The sequence below is a fragment of the Alligator sinensis genome, unplaced genomic scaffold (genome assembly GCF_000455745.1).
Source record: "Alligator sinensis unplaced genomic scaffold, ASM45574v1 scaffold531_1, whole genome shotgun sequence".
Lineage (NCBI taxonomy): Eukaryota > Metazoa > Chordata > Crocodylia > Alligatoridae > Alligator > Alligator sinensis.
In genome coordinates, this window is record NW_005842173.1 from 1,946,132 (window position 1) to 1,962,458 (window position 16,327).

Consider the following 16,327-nt stretch of genomic DNA (forward strand, 5'->3'; position numbering starts at 1 on the left):
TGTCTGCAGGGCGTGTCCTGCTGATTGAAAAAGCCCTTGCTCCACCAGTAAGGCATCTCATGTCAGAAGGGTGGTGTCCCATGACTGCTTGTTAGGTTAGTCCTCTAGAAAGGACTCATGCCATGTCATTTCACTGAATCCGGACCCCAACCTCCTTTCTCTTCCAGAGAGCAATATTAACCTCAGATCCTCTGTGTTTCAGAAAGAAACAGCAAATGATTAATTAACACAGCTGAGACATTTGTTAACTCGCCTCCATTTGGAGTGTGCTGCGACGATAGCATTTGCCCATGGTTGTGTAGGAGGATGATAAAGTCTTTCCACAAGATAATATGTGAGCCTACTGAACCACAAAGAAGAAATATGATACTGAAATACAACTGAGGCTACCCCTGTATTCCTTTATCATGGTTTCTGTGCTGAAACAAGAAAGGAGATTATATTTCCATACATGTTATGCTCAGCTAGCTAGGTTTCATCAGTATAAGAAGGGGGAAGGCTGATGGCTCCTTTCTGTCTCATCCTTTTTAGTAGATGCACAGGGCAGCCCCATGATCATATAATCCAGAATTCAATAAAGTCAAGCAAAGAGCTGGGTTTACTGCCATTTCCTTGTCTCCCTCTGGTTCCCTTGCTTCCCAGTTTCAGCCAGAACAAGAAGTGAACTTGCCAAAATACTGCCAGAAGCTGTTCACTCACTTTGCTGTGTTATTTGAATTTTAAAAAAAATAATAATAATCTGGGAATAGTAGCTGAGGGACAGCCAGTGCAGCTTGCTTATAGATGAAGACAATGGGGACCTCTTGCCTTATTGTCTCTTTTCACACTGTTTCAAATTCCTTCTTTCCCTACTTGTAGGCATTTTAAGGCTATGCAAACCTGAATGATAAATATAAAATTAACTTTAAATGACACCTACCTGCAGAGCTCTGTATTTTTTTTTCAGAGACTCATTTATACTCCTGTTCAAGTGTGCAACTGTCTGGTTACAGGTAGAGTGATGTCTGAGCAGGTGAGAGTGAAGATCTCTCTTTTTGAACCTCCTGGGTTGTGTGTGGGTGAGTGGCTTTATTGATGCAGAAGAGTTCAGTTATCGGTTTCAAAGCTGACTTACTTAAATTACTATGAAGTCCCATGTTTTGGGGGTGTTGGTTATAGCCATTGGGGGTGTTGGTTATAGCCATGTTGATCTAAGGACATTGGCAGGTAAGGTTCTGTGGGTAAATGTGATATCTTTTATTAGACCAACCAAATAGCTGGAAAAATCGTTTTTTGCAGGTTTTCAGGCACAAACACCCTTCTTCAGACATAGGGAGAGTCTGCCAGTGCTTGTGTGCTCTCCAGGGTGGAACAGAAGCATAAGCCAATATGCAAAATGCAGGTCTATGAAAATGCAAATGCATGGCAGGGAAGATCAGAGAGGATGGGAGACAATGGCCGCATACAGACGAGTGCAGATATGTTGTATGTAGCACCGCAGAACCATCGGCAGGGCCACACACTACACATGCAGGCATACCCCACATTGCTACCTTGCTGCATGGGGTGGGGGTTGACTCCGGGACATCCCCGAGGACAAGTAGCACAAAGTGTGACACTGCTACTTATCCCCAAGGAAACCCCGTGTCTTCACTCATGTGGACATGACCAATAGGCGCGAGACAGGAAGCTTTGTGAGGGGAAGAGTGAGGTGTTGACCTGGTGCTAGAATGTAGCCGGTAACATGTCGAGAGGCTACCCGGGGTTATCGGATGGCAGGCAGGTTATAACGTGCCATAAATCCAATGTCTATATTTAGTCCATGCTTTGTTGCATCCACTAGATTTATGAAGGTTGTTGGCTCTTCTACAAAAGGTGTTTTCCAACAATTCCAAAATAGTTTCCAACAATTTTTCCAACTATTTAGTTGGACCCCTGCTGACTTCCTGCTCTTGGACTCAATGATCTTCCGAGGTCCCTTCCAGCCCGAATCTATGAAGTCTATGAAATCTACCCAAAGAGATTTGTCTGCTTATGAAGTCCTGTTGCAGGTGTCCTTCCTGTTGCTTTAAGAGTGGGTTATTTTCATAGGATATTTAGAAGTGGAAGAGCCTTTGTGGTTCACCTAATCTAACCCCCTACAGAGATGCACACCCACTTCAGCAGAGAAGAACTGTTTTGCTATCTTTTTTATGGCAGCCTTTCAAATATTTGCCAACTGCTGTTGCAACCCCTCCCAGTCTGCATCTTCTGCACATTTGGTCAGAATATAGTCTGTTCCTCCATCCAAGTCATTAAGAAAATAGCTCCCAGCACAGACATCTTTGGAGCCCCACTTGAGACATCCTGCCAGTCTGAAATCCACCCATTAGCAGATACTCTTTGCTTGTGGTTATTCAAAGAATAATTAATCCATGTTATGGTAATTTTGTGGAGTTTACATTTCTCTAGTTTACTTATGAGAATAGCACATGGGACTGTGCTGAAAGCTTTATTAAATTCCAGATAAATTATTTCCACCAAATTTTCTGTAGTCATCAAGCCCGTTCAAAGAAGGAAATCAAGTTGCCTTGTAAGGATTTACACTCCGTATTGGTTATTACAATATATGGATAAAAACCCTTTTATCTTCAAGATATTTATAAATTCACTATTCTATAAATAGTTCAAATAACTTCTTAGGTATTAGATTCAGATTGACTAGTCTATAATGAGTATGGATCTCCTTTCCGCCCCTCTACTCCATTTTTTTTTTTTAAAGATGAGCACTATACGAGTCTTTCTCTAGTCCTTTGGGACCTCAGCTGTCATCTATTAATTTAAAAATATTATTGCCATTTGCTCTGTGTGGAGCCCTGAAAGACTGCTTTCCTGACCTTATATTAATATGTTTGCATACCTAATATATCCCAATATACACAATACCTACTACTGACTATCACACCATTTATCGTCCAGCAAGACTTCATATTGTTAGTGTTTTTGCTGAGTGCAATCCAAAACATTTGTGGAACGGGAAATTATTAGTAATTACAGTTTTGTATTGTTTAGAAACTGTAGTTCTCAGTTCAGGATCCAAATCCTACAAGGACAATTTGATTGTGGCATGAAGTTTTGCCTTCCAAAAGACACAATTTTAGCCTGAGGATCTTGTGCCCACTTTGCTTCCAAAAGGCATTACAGCAGTGTTAAAATAAGTACAAATTCAGGATTTGAATGAATGTACACATGTATGCATTCATAGGACTGCATGAACAACACTGCTATAGTTCATGTGGTTTTGATGTGCTACCAATGAATCCTTTGCAATGAAAATCATGATAATAATGGGCAAAGTAATCTATCTGTATATTTTTTCCAACTAAAATTATTTAATAGTATTATTATATTAAAGCTGGGTAATTTGCCTGGGTTGTGCTGATGCTCCTACAGGAACTAAAGCCTGGAGGTTCCTGGTTAGAGGGACTTGCCCCTCCACTCAGATCCCTCAGGTGTTTTTTAACAACACTTGCAGTAGCAGGATGTTAACACTGTCCTCATCCCCCTGCTTCATCTATGGCAGGTTAAGTGTTCGGGGTCAATGTGCTTTGTAGCTGTTTGTGTAGTTTTTAGAGTCGGTTAGGCCAGTGGTTCTCCACCTTTTTTGTACCAGGACCCATTTATAAGCATTGATGGCCAGTCCTGACCCAGTGCACCTTGCTCCTGACCCGCTGTCCCCCATCCCCAGACCTCAACCCTGCCATTGGGGGGGCGGGAGGAGCAGCTGCTTGCAGGCTGGCACTCTGACAACCTGCAAGGGAAAAACCAGTTTCCCATGTTTTTCTCTTTAAAAAGGAGAATCTATTTTTAGCATTTGTTCGCACCCCTTCCATATATTCTTGCAAGCCAATTTTGGGCCATGACCCGCAGGTTGAGAAATGGGGGTTAGACAACCAATTGTATGGGGTGGTTTGGATAGGGATGCTCTTGCCTTGAGCAAGGGGCTGGACTAGGTGAGGTCCTGAGGTCCAGCACATGCTAGGCACATGGCACTTCAAGCAGAAACACTCGGTTGTGATCTCAGAGAGGTTTAGACATGGGGGCTGACACAGGGGGCAAGAATGTAGGTTGAGAGTCTCATTGAGCATGGGGTAAATCAAAGGACAAGTTGGGACATACTTCTTAGCTTCTCCCTTGCCAGAGCAAGTTACTACAAGCCTGTTGGAGCCACTTACACTGGGCATCTTACCCAGCTATTCTGGCCAGGGATACTGGGAGAGAGACCCAAATCTGTTCCCATTCCTGGCCTCCTTTTGCTATGTTCCTTATAGAAGCCCCCAATAATTTCTACATCTCCCCCACAGGTATCACATGCTTCACTTGAATACTCTTATAGTGCATATTTATATTGTTGCTATTTTTATTATTCAGTAGCATCCACAGGCTCTTCCTTAGATCTGGACCTAGTCATAAGAAGCATTGCAAACTTTCCATGCTCAGGAGCTCTGCAACCACCCAACTGCCCTGCCTCCTGTCTAGGCAAGAGCACACGCAGTCCCACATGGCATGGAGAAGGCACCACACCCAGGCATCATAAATCTGTGATCAAGTCATGGCTAAAGAGTCCCTTGTACTCTGACCTGCGTCTAAATGGACAAGACCTGGGTCTAAAAGTACTCTGACCTGGGTCTAAATGGACAAGACAGCTAAGGCCAAAGAACAAGAATATTATCGTTCCCATTCCACTGGTAAGGAATGTAATGAGGCTATGCAAAATGAAATCATATTGTGTCGAATGGCAGGTTAAAAAAAAAAATCAAGAATCATAATCATTAAGTGTGTTAGCACAACTGATTTTGTTTATTTTTCAACCAATCGAAAATGCAATCATGCTGTATTTACATAGACAATACATTGGATAATATACCAAATGTACACAAGAGAGAAAATGGTATTCCATATCTGTTTGATTTTCACTTTTCTGTACTGTACATGTGTTAAACTGCCTGATATATATTCATATCCATCTCAATCATTTTTGACAACTGGATTAATACCGTTTCTTTAACAGGACAATGAAGCAAAAATAATATCCACTCATTGCTTGGGTGAACTGGCTGTGTGCGATCTTTTACACCGATTCCCCCCAGGCCTAATTCCTCACATAAAGGCAATTCATTTGAGTTTAGGATAGGTTTTATGAGCACATATCTGCTTAGACTATATACTTTGGTTAGTATACAAGACCATCTACAGCTATGTATTTCTCAGGCCATATAAAGTAGCACGAAAAACAAAAACAGAAAATAGTCCTTTCACCTTTTTAAGTGTTCATTTTCTCTGCATTTCCAGTGTCGTTTATTTTGTCTACCATTTATTACAGCCCTTTTGATGTATTTTCCTCTCTTATTTTCTTACAAAACAGTCTATTTATCTATCTGTATAAAATATATATATATATTTATAACAAGAAATGACCCCAAAATTTGTTTAAGCACACGCATTTATTTTTGTGCCCATTTAGAATATATACTGCGTATATATACTCTACTTTGAATGTCGTTGTCCCTGAATTTCCTAGTCTTACCTACTAAAACAAGGAATTTTATTTTCTGTTTTGTTTTAAGATGCACAGTTATATATGCAAGATTAACAAAAGCAGAGCAGCCACAGGAAGAGACAAATCCTTTTTTTACAGGTCATCAGTTTGATCTTGTTCATTATCTTTACTTTATGGTTTGGTTTGTAGTGACTAATTCCCTAGAATCAGAGCATTTGAATTTCGTGTTGTATCTGCTAGTCCCAAAGAGCGAGCATAGGCATGTACAGGGAAAGCTCAAGGCTGGAAGATGTAAATGGATCTGGTACTTGGAGATGCCATGTTGCTCTGGACCATATATGCTATGGTGTGTTGGGAATCACATACAATTTGACAAGCTCAGGCTCAATCCAAATAATTTCTAGCTGGTTGAAAGGCCTTTATTTCTACATCATTTTATTTGGGCCCACAGCTGGGGAAATTCTTCACATGATCATCATGCGCATTATATCAATACTCTATTTTACAGCAATACTTTCTGCTTAGTAAAATCCCCATTCTAGTTATACATAGCTATGTTTCCAAGCAGTCTAATCTCACAGCACTAAGACTGGTCATATGAACACTGTTGTGGTATATCTAAAGGATCCCCTTGAATATGATGCCATAAGCTAGGGGGGTTACAACTTTAACCTGACCCTCTAGCTCACACATCGGTGCCTAATGATTTTAGCTCATACTTGAGAGCCCCAAGTAAAAATGCCTTGAAAGATTGGGAAAGAAAAAAAAATAGAAAACTGTAGTGAATTAAAAACCACTGTAAAGTACTCCTTGCTTGTTTAGAAAGAGTCCATAATACTGATACATGTTTTTTTCCAGAAATCAATACATTTCTATCTATAATTCTTCTTTATTTTGGCTTCATCTCCACCCGAGAGTTAACCTCATCGCCATCCAGGTCATACTCTTCTACTTGGCCACTGGTCCACACCTTCATACGGTCAGTCAGGTCACTGGTTCGGGGAGCCAGGATGAAGTCATAGATAAGGGCAGCGCTCAGTCCTCCAATGATTGGCCCGACCCAGAAGATCTGAAATGTAACATCAGGCACCTCTTTCAATGCTGCTTATTCAATCAGTCATTCATCCTAGAACTATTCTTGAAAACACCCTGTATTTGCTATATGCTTACATATTCAATTTGATCAAGAAAGGCTCCCTAGGTTCTTGTTCAGTCTGGGAGGTGGGAACTCTTTAGTACTAATCCTCACATTGATACTGACTTGTTGTGCATTTTTTTTTTTTTTTGGGGGGGGGGGGCAACTAACGTCATGAGCCTTGAAAACACAAATTGAAGCAACTGCATGGAAAACATGACGCACGTATCTAATTAAATGTGGTCTGATTGTCAATGAGGTCATGAGAGATGCGTGAGCTCACTGTCTCTAAAAACCATGCTATATTTATGCTGGGATAACATTTACAAAAGCGCCAGAGACATAAACATCGTATCCCACTGATGCTCGATAGGCTTTTGGCTGTTTCAAAAATTTTACCCAAGATGCCTATTAGGGATTAGAGACAAAATCCAGAGGGTCCAGAGGATCCTTTGGTACGTATAAAAATGATGCACTCGTTCCCAGGTGGGTGAGTTAGAGAAACAGGGCTGTGCGTGTAGGTTTTCTTTCAAGTTAACGGAGAAAGTTAGGCAATCCACAGACTCTCACAAAATCCTGTAGATGGGGCCCATAGAAAATGCTGAGCACGGTGGTGGTCAGAAACCCCTGACTGAATGAAAGCTGTACAGAGTGCCTTGATCCAGTTGGGTGCCTAGGCCTGGCATCCTCTGTGATAGCACTGCCCACCCCCCACTTTGGTTTATAGTGCATCTATTTTCTTTTCCAAAGCATGTATTTGTGCAATCAACTTTTACTAGCACAAATGTTCCTGGAAAGTGAGCTTCAAAGTCATTTAAAGTAGCGCTGGAAGAAATCAAATGGTAAGCTCTCATGCAAATGCATTTATCTCAACATGTATCTAGTGAAGGAACAGCCCCCTCATCATGTTAGTTCAAGTGAATGATTTTATTCGAAGTGCTTTGGACATTAACAATTCTGATGGGGTTCACCGGTGCCCCTAACTAAAGCAGGGCACCTGGCAGAGCTGCCCTGGGCACCAGTTTGAGGAGGGGGTGAGGAAAAGAGAGGCTCTAACCACTGCCACACAATTGCACTAGCCGTGCAGCAGCAACCAGAAGTCACCATTGCCCCAGTGCGGAGCAGCTGCCATGTGCTTCAAGCCCCAGTGTTACACCAGTAGTATTCGCCATTCTAAGTCATAGCAAAGATCTCTGAAATATATAGTAGTGTCAAAATCCTAATGCCAGAAAGCATTTAAGCAGTTGTTTAACAGAATTAAACATATGCATAGTCCTATTGACTTCAAAGTAACTTTATGTGCTTAAAGTTATTCATGTGTTTATGTGCTGTCATGAGTCTAAATCTCAGTATTTACTGTGCTCATAAGCCACAACTCAGAAATACAGCTTGAAGGCCACATTATTGGCTTGGTACTATGGATAATATATGTTTTAAAATGCGTGTTTCCTATGCCGCTATTTTATATCATCTCTCATCCATGGGCTGGGACGAACTTGAATAATAATTATGACCATGATTTAAGGATTTAAGGTCCATAACATAAATTCCAGTGTGCAATAAAACCTGTTTAACTTACCCAGTGATTAGTGAAGTTATTGGCAATCAAAGCTGAACCAAAAGATCTTGCTGGGTTAATGCCACAACCAGTGTAATCAATCTATAAGACACACAAAAAAAAGAATTGCTGTTAAGGAAGATATCCAGAATACAAGGTGTCCTACAAATGCAAAACTCAATAGTGAAATAGAGTGAAAGGTGTATTTTGTGATTCACAGCCGGTCCATAATGCAATTCGGGTTGGAATTTTCTAACAAGTCTTGGACAGAATGGAATAAAAAAGAAGACTGAATCCATCCATTGAAAGCAGAGGAGAACTGTCCATAATGAAACACAAGTGAAATGCTGGCCCCACTGACATCAATGGGAACTTTGCCACTAACTTCAATAGAGCTATGATTTCACCTCCAGCTCCTGTGAATCGGTGTAGCTCTACAGATTTAACTGGACTGATGCTGATATGAACCTCATGATGATATGGTCTGGCACCTCTGGTTCTTTGGTTTATGGCAGTCTCTCTTACTGACATAAAGTAATATGTGTAAATTATTCCAAAATCATCTATGACAACTTACAAAGTCCATAAAGGCATCAGGCCAGATCCTATCTCAGGTACTAAGTGCCTGAATAGCAAGAGGTAAACGAATCTTCCTCTTTCTCACTAAATTGCGTAGTTCAGGTTTGCAGCTAAGATGAAAGTGCTTGACGAAGGAAGACACTTTGCTTTTCAGGGACCACAGCAGGGTGGAATAGGACTGAATTTATACACTCAACACAACACAGGCGCCTAATCAGTCGAACAGAATTTATCCATTATCTGGATCCCAAGTGTTTAACATCTAGATTATATTTAAAAAGGACAGGTCACACGAGAGATGATGCTAGACCAGGGTGAGGATTAAGAGATTTTCATACAAGGAAGGCACAATGTGGCTTGGCTTCAGGAAAGCTAGTTCCTTGTTTTAGCTAATTTGCTATAATTTAGTCTTTCTCCAAAATGTTGATATGGATGAGTGAGTGTCAGTCATGGGCTGACAAACCAGGGAAAAGGGTCTGTCCTTGGAGGAAGAGGTTGAAGAAAAAGAAAAAGGAAACTCAATATACGGAATCTGAGACAATACTGTAGGGGAAATCAGAGTTAATATGTTCGTGTTAAAAGGAAATAATTTGGGTATAAAAAGAAGCAGAAATGGTCTATGGCTGGTGGCTTTCATCTCTGAAGATCCTGGGTTCAGTCTTCAATGAAGTCTAACAGGATGGCTGCTGCTTTTGGAAAAAGAAATAGACTTTGGACCGCCCTCCTTAAACCTTTATAATGTTATAATAATGTCTCAAAGCACTGTCTTAAACAACCGTGCCACCCATGCTTCCTAAGAGTGCGGTATCCTCATAAGTGTGTGTGTTTCACAGATAATATGTTCAGTCTTCAACTGGCAGAGCTGATGAACCTATAACAGTCGTGTGAAACAATGATAATGGATATTCAAGGGGAAGAGGGGGCAGCTGCTATGAGCCCAGTATTTCTGTAAGTAGGTGGGAAATGATGGCATTGTAATCACGATCAGAACGAACCGGTCATTCCTGGAAACATTCTCCCAAATCCAATGATATAGGACATCACTGAGTACCTATTATACAATGACATTTAAAACTTACAGCAAGAAGATGCCCTAAGGCAACAGAGAGCCCGATGGCCAGAGGTGCCGATCCTGTGACATCGTTCCTTCTCCGGTCTGTAGTAGCCAGGACACACAACACCAGCTGCAGGGTGGCAATAATCTCAATACCCAGCCCCTGTCCTAAATTGATTCCATTTGCAAGCTGTACGGAAACAAGAGGAGGCCAGAGTTAAAAGTCTTTGTAGTCATTAGATCACTAATTATAAATGCCAGGCCCGTCAGACAACATATTCCCTCCTATTACTTGTATTTGACTAAACACTAGTAAACGTGGACTCTTTTAAGAAACAGTTGGACACCTATCTTGCTGGGATCCTTTGACCCCAGCTAACTTCCTGCCCCTAGGCAGGCGGCTGGACTCGATGATCTTCTGAGGTCCCTTCCAGCCCTAGTGTCTATGAAATCTGTGAAAAACCCAGAGTTGAAGTATTCACACTCATCAAGTGTGAATGGCACCTTTAGCAGATAATAATATAAAGCTACAAATACAAGCAGCCCCGTTGACACTGTAGCTCATAGTAATACATCCTATGGCAATTTTCTGCAATGAGAATGTAATTGGTGTGCATATGAGAGACAGCGGGCGCAACTACACAAGATGCTAAATGCGCAGTAAATTAATTCTACTGTGCATTAGTGCGTCACGGCAAAAGCCGTGCTATTGCGCTAATGCTCAGTAGAATGAGTCTACTGTACGTTAGCACCACTTAAAAGGCAAGTGTTGGCACTACTGCACAGTAGCACTGGTTACTGCCTACTTAGTTAGTACCTGTTATAGAGGTACTAAACTTAATGTGCCATAATCACAGTGCATTAATACACATGTAGATGTGCCCAGAGGGAACATGACATTTGCCATCTAGAGGTTTATCCAGTGAAGCGGGCATCCACATGGCAAAAAGAACATCCATGTAACAAAAATATAAGCACTCAGTGGTGACACTTAGGGGATGCACGGGAGATGCAGTCACTGACTGGTCGCTGGGGGGGCACATGCCCCCGCAACTACGGTGGCACCAGTCGTCCATGTAAGCACTTGCTGCTCTCTGAAGTAAAACAGGTTCTGCCACTGAACCAACACACATGGTTCTAAACATACAAATCTCACTTGCACAGGTATATAAGACCATCTCATTAAAAGCAATGGATCTGCGCCCACACACAATCAGTAGGAATTATATCAAGCCATCCATTTTAAGGACATTGCTAAGGAATTTGAAATTGATATTCTGCCCTTTGTTTTAGAAGCCTCTTGGGAGACTAGTGCTCAGCAAACCAGCAGTGCCCTGAAAAATAATGCAAAATGTGGCTTAGGACAAAAGAACAAATGACAGCAAGTTACAAAGGGAGTAAGGACTTGTCAGCTAATTGGAAGTAAATGGAAACTAAACAGCAGTAGCCTAGCCCTCTTTCACTGAGGGGTGATCTACCACCACTACCAAGTTAGACAGACACTTGGCTAGGATGATTTAGGCACAATCTTGTCTTGAGCAGGGGCTTACATAACCTCATGAGCTGCCTTCCAGTCCTATGATCCTATAAATGTACTTTCCTGCCACTGTCATGTCAAAATATTATAAGTTGTGCTTTTGTCTCTCTTGCCCTTTACCCACGTGGTCATGCAAGAGGAATCAGACTAGATGTCCTTGCGGACCCCTTTTGGAAAACTGGTTTCCTGCAAATTCAAGGGACTCGACTCCATGATTCAAGAGGCCTCCTCCAGTACAGTGTTTCTGGGTTGCTATGTCCCTAACAAGAATAAACATGCTCTACATAGATTAAACCCAATGCCAATGTAATCAGTAGGTTATCTCATTTGTCACAGCGTCTGCACTAAGTGTGCAGGGCCGCATATGTGAATAACATATTTAAACAATATTGTGACTTGTTTAGAAGAAGAAAAATACAAGCAGTCATGCTGCTCATAAAATTTCCAGCCTAATTTCCTGCAGACAACCATCTGTATAACTTCAGATAAGTAACCAAACTTTTGGACTTTCTTCCAAACCCGCTGACTTTCATCCTTTACTAGTTGCTTTCCTGTTTTGCCTCTTTTATTAAGGAATATTTTTTTGTAAATGAGTGCCTCTCTAGAAAACCACTAAGACAAATAGGCTGCATTGTATCCTTACCCAGCATAAATCACCATAGCTCCATTAAAGTCAGTGAAACTACATCAATTTCCACCAGCTCAGGATCCAAGTCATTATAATATATATATATATTTATAGGTCACTCATGAAAGTGTTAGATCAGTAGTTCTGGAGTTAAAAACCATCTGCTTATCCACAAATCACTAACCAACATCAAATGTAATCATATGGGGGGCAAGGGTTGCAGTGTAGATATCCATCCTGTGAAAAGTGGATTGAAACAATCAAGCACCATGAATAGTAGTAACATCTGGTAAGTACCAACCTGAACTGAATATGTATTAGAGATTTAGAAGTTAAATCTCCATAGCCTGGGTATCCATAATAAACCCTTGCACCACACACACCACTCTGCTTTAGCTATAGTTTCTTCCCCAGATATTCCAAAAAGGAGTATGCACTCTTTTCCTTCAAATCCTCCCTTTAAAAATAAAGATCTTGGGGGGTCTTTAAGAGGAGACTGGACAAGCATCTGGCTGCAATCATCTGATCCCAGCGCTTTTTCCTGCCCAGGGCAGGGGATCGCACTCAATGATCTATTGAGGTCCCTTCCGACCCTAACGACTATGAAACTATGAACTAATCACTTTATGTATTGCAAAAACAATGGAGCATCTAAGTCAAATACAGCAAGATCTAACGAACCCTTAAGTCACCCAAACAAGACTTGGGCAGAAATGACATGCCTAAGTCACAAAGGGCAGCCCTAATTGAATCTGTTCAGCAATGGTAGGGGTCAGAAGCCAAGTTGACCCCTGGGCAACAAGCTTTCTTTTAAACACTAGCCCATAGAGTTAAGCTGCCACTTGCTTACTGTCTTTCTGGACCTATGCATCTTCAACTCTCAGCTCTCCAGGGACACCTTCAACAAGACAGGAGGGTGCCCAAATAACCTAGCCTACAGCCACTTGTTAAGGGCAGGTTCTGGGAAAGTAGTTGATGTGGGTTTGAATCCTGTCATAGCCTAGACCTCAGGACTCCTTCATGCCTGGGTTAAAGCTGTTGCTACTTGACAAAAAGTAGGTATTACTGTCACTACCATTCAAATATCATTCATCAGTAAATAGCTTGTGCTCCGCCTCGTACTAAACTCACAGCTGTTGTCAGTTAGGGCCTTCTGGTAAAGGCCAACATCTTCCCTCTCAGTCATCTGGATCCCAACCTGCCCAAACACTTCCCTTGTAGTCTGGAGTCAGACATTTCACACTGAAGAAGAGCAGGAACTCAGACGCACCCAATGTCTAGTGTTGCTATTAGTTAGCTGTAGATAAGAGACCTGGCCATGTGGATCAGCCTTCAGAAGCCACATATGAGAAGCCAAGGTACCTAATCCTGCCAATTAAGATTGCCTCTTACCTTTTAGGTATTGTAACAGCTAAGTGGAAACACCTTACAGGCTGATTCAGATCTGGCCCTTAGACTTCAATGATATCCATTGAAATCACTAGGAGTTTGGTAGCTAAATACCTAGACCTCAGGCTCTTTAGCTACCCCACCTATATATTTTATTTTCCAGGCAGAATATCCAAATTTAGGAGCCAGTTGGACATATGTCCAAGTGACATGCAGGCACTCAAGTAAGGACATAAGTGGGGAAACCAACTTTTAACACAATACCACTGATAATCCATGGGGGATTTAGCTGGTTTCCAAATTCTAACTTTCACATCAAAGTTTGAATATTTTGGCCCCAGTGGTTGAAACTTTTAATAGCTGAACAACCACCAAACTTTCCTGTCACTTCAAAGGAACTCAGCTATTTTTAAAAAAATGTAGAGTAAAAAACAATTCAGATTCTTATCTTAGAGAGATGGGAATTGGTTTTTTTCCTTCCCCTCCCATTGCCTGATAAAAGATATCCCATGATCAAAATGAAACCAAGGTCATTCCCCATGTTAATCAGCACTTGTTGGTGGGCTCTGGGGCATCAAAGAAAACCTGGAAATGTCATAGGAAACCTCTTGCTTTCCCTCTAGCCTGGTTTTGTCAGATGTAATTATATACGGTTTGACAAGGACATAAATTTCTACTGGAATAGCAAGGAGTCTGGGCCTTGTTCCAAAACATTACAAGCCAGGGGCAAACATTGGAAGGCCTGTCCTGTCTTTGTATTTGCTTGGCCTGATATAAGTAAATATTCATAGGATTCATAGATGTTAGGGTCGGAAGAGACCTCAATAGATCATCGAGTCCAACCCAGTATGGTGCTATAGGGATCTCTTTACCTATTTATCTATATTGTCTGTCTGTCGGTAGAAAGCATAGTGTCACTACAATAGTATAAAATGCTCTAGACCAAGGGTTCCCAAACTTTTTCTTATTGCATACCCAGTTCCAGACTTGCCAGCTGCCCGTGCACCCCTACCAGCATATATTTTATATTTTAACCCCTTAAATCCCAATTTTATTATAATGAAAATTAAATCTGCCATTACACAATTTCTCATGTGTACCCCCAGAGATGTCTTGTGTACCCCCGTGGGTTCACATGCCACAGTTTGGGAACTCCTGCCCTAGACACGTCACAACAGCCTTCAACCTTCTGCTAAAATGAAGCCAGATATATCCTCAGGCCAAATCTACCACCCTGCTCTGAGCAGTCCTCTACTGGAGTGTTTCTGGGCTCCCCAATGAACACCTCATTAAGATGCATGAGGTCTTGGAGCTACTTTTTTCATGCGCTCAGCTTTCTTGGGCAGACATAGCTATACTGGTGAGCCTCAGGGCATGCTTTTTATGGTTTTCTTTGCAACCATAAAGGTAAATAACTGGCTTTCTTTTGAAATGGAGGCTTAAGTATTTGTCTAACCATCTGCCTCCAGAAGCTGGGGGTCTAGGCATGGCAGGAGACTGTCTTTGCCTTATTCTGAACCCAGTAGCATACAATAATATAGCCTGGAACAAAACCCACTATCTTTAACAACTATGTAATGAGAAATAGCATTGACAATACCCATAAAAACTGGAGATCACCATGTTAAATTAGACCATTAGTTCCTCAAGCCCGGTAAACCATCTGTCAGCATCAATAATATAACAAACCAAAATGAGTCTGGTGCTAGAGCAATTAAGACATCAGGGACATGAGCCTGACCCTTGCACCAGACCTGTGCCAAAGACTGCTCCTAGTTGACCCAGGTGCCTGGTCATTCACCCTGGGGGGTGAAAGGAGACTGGTTATATCAATCACTCCCTTGCATGCTTCTAGGTACAAAAAGGGGTGCCTTAGCTGTGCTACCTTTATAAGCTGTGAAACTCTGGGGAACTTTGATGATGATGGTGGCTAACAGGTATGCCCTCGTACCTGTTAGAACAGGCCTCCAGGGACCCTAAACATGTCTCCAGATGCTTCAGATACATCTAGGGAGGGGGCAGCACCCCAGATTTCTCCATCCCTTTAGAAAAATCCCCTATTGCCTCCTCAAGGTGGCTTTAAAGTCATTTGGTGCCATTCAGGTGGCACAAACTCACCCTTGCAGCAACCAGGAAAATGCCCAATAAATGTGCAGCATCATTTTGATAACGGCAGCTTCTTAACACCAGAAACACATAATGAAAGCTATGGCTCCTCCGTGAGAGCCCCTTGATGCATTATGGTGTGTTAGGGAGAGGGACAGTTTTGTTCAGGTGCCTCTGCCTTGGGTATCTTGATCTGTATGAGCATCCCAATTACTTATTTACCCACTCCCTGTGTCAAATGCCCTGCAACCCATTGCTGGAACATGATTTAGCAGTGCCAAGGCACAGAACACCTCTCCCTTTCCAGCATTATCTGACTCATTTATTGCAGCATGGGAAACGGTGGCCCCTTATGTAAATCATTCTTAACTTCAGCAGCAGGGATGTGGGATAGTCCCATTTCAGTCTGTTGCTGACTTGCCTTAGCTAAGCTCCAGAAATGACTGTTTGTTTTTGCAGGTCTATTTGAATGGTCACTTTAGATGGCATCACTCACAGCTCATCCCACAAAGCCCCTATCAAAGCCTGGGAAGGAGCTCCAGCACGCAGGTGATGCAATTTAACAAGGATCATTAAGTGCTTTGCAACCTGCAGCACATACATATTGGTCTATCAGCAGTCTTCGCAGCTTGTCACAGAGAAAGCAGCATTCCCTGCCTGGGCACTGCTGGGAAATGAAAGGCAACCACAACTGCTAGTCTCTCTATTTAAGAGATGCAATGCTTCCCTCCAATTTATCTGTGAATGGAGCTATTGATGCTTCCTTTTTGCAGTCCCTCTTGCCTGGCATATTCAGCTGACCCATTTCCATAACTGTAAGCAG

At 41.9% G+C, this 16,327-nt stretch overlaps 1 protein-coding gene across 1 annotated transcript in view; it reads right to left on the reverse strand.

Annotated features, from left to right (window-relative positions):
* Positions 1-4,800: 4,800 nt before the first annotated feature.
* AQP1 (aquaporin 1 (Colton blood group)) overlaps positions 4,801-16,327 on the reverse strand; it is a 25,174-nt gene continuing 13,647 nt past the window's right edge. The window contains exons 2-4 of the mRNA XM_006025914.3: positions 9,870-10,034; positions 8,233-8,313; positions 4,801-6,587 (exon numbers count right to left, since the gene is read on the reverse strand). Of these exons, the coding sequence (XP_006025976.1) occupies positions 6,408-6,587; positions 8,233-8,313; positions 9,870-10,034 (426 nt within the window). The 3' untranslated portion in view covers positions 4,801-6,407. The remainder of the gene's footprint in view (positions 6,588-8,232; positions 8,314-9,869; positions 10,035-16,327) is intronic.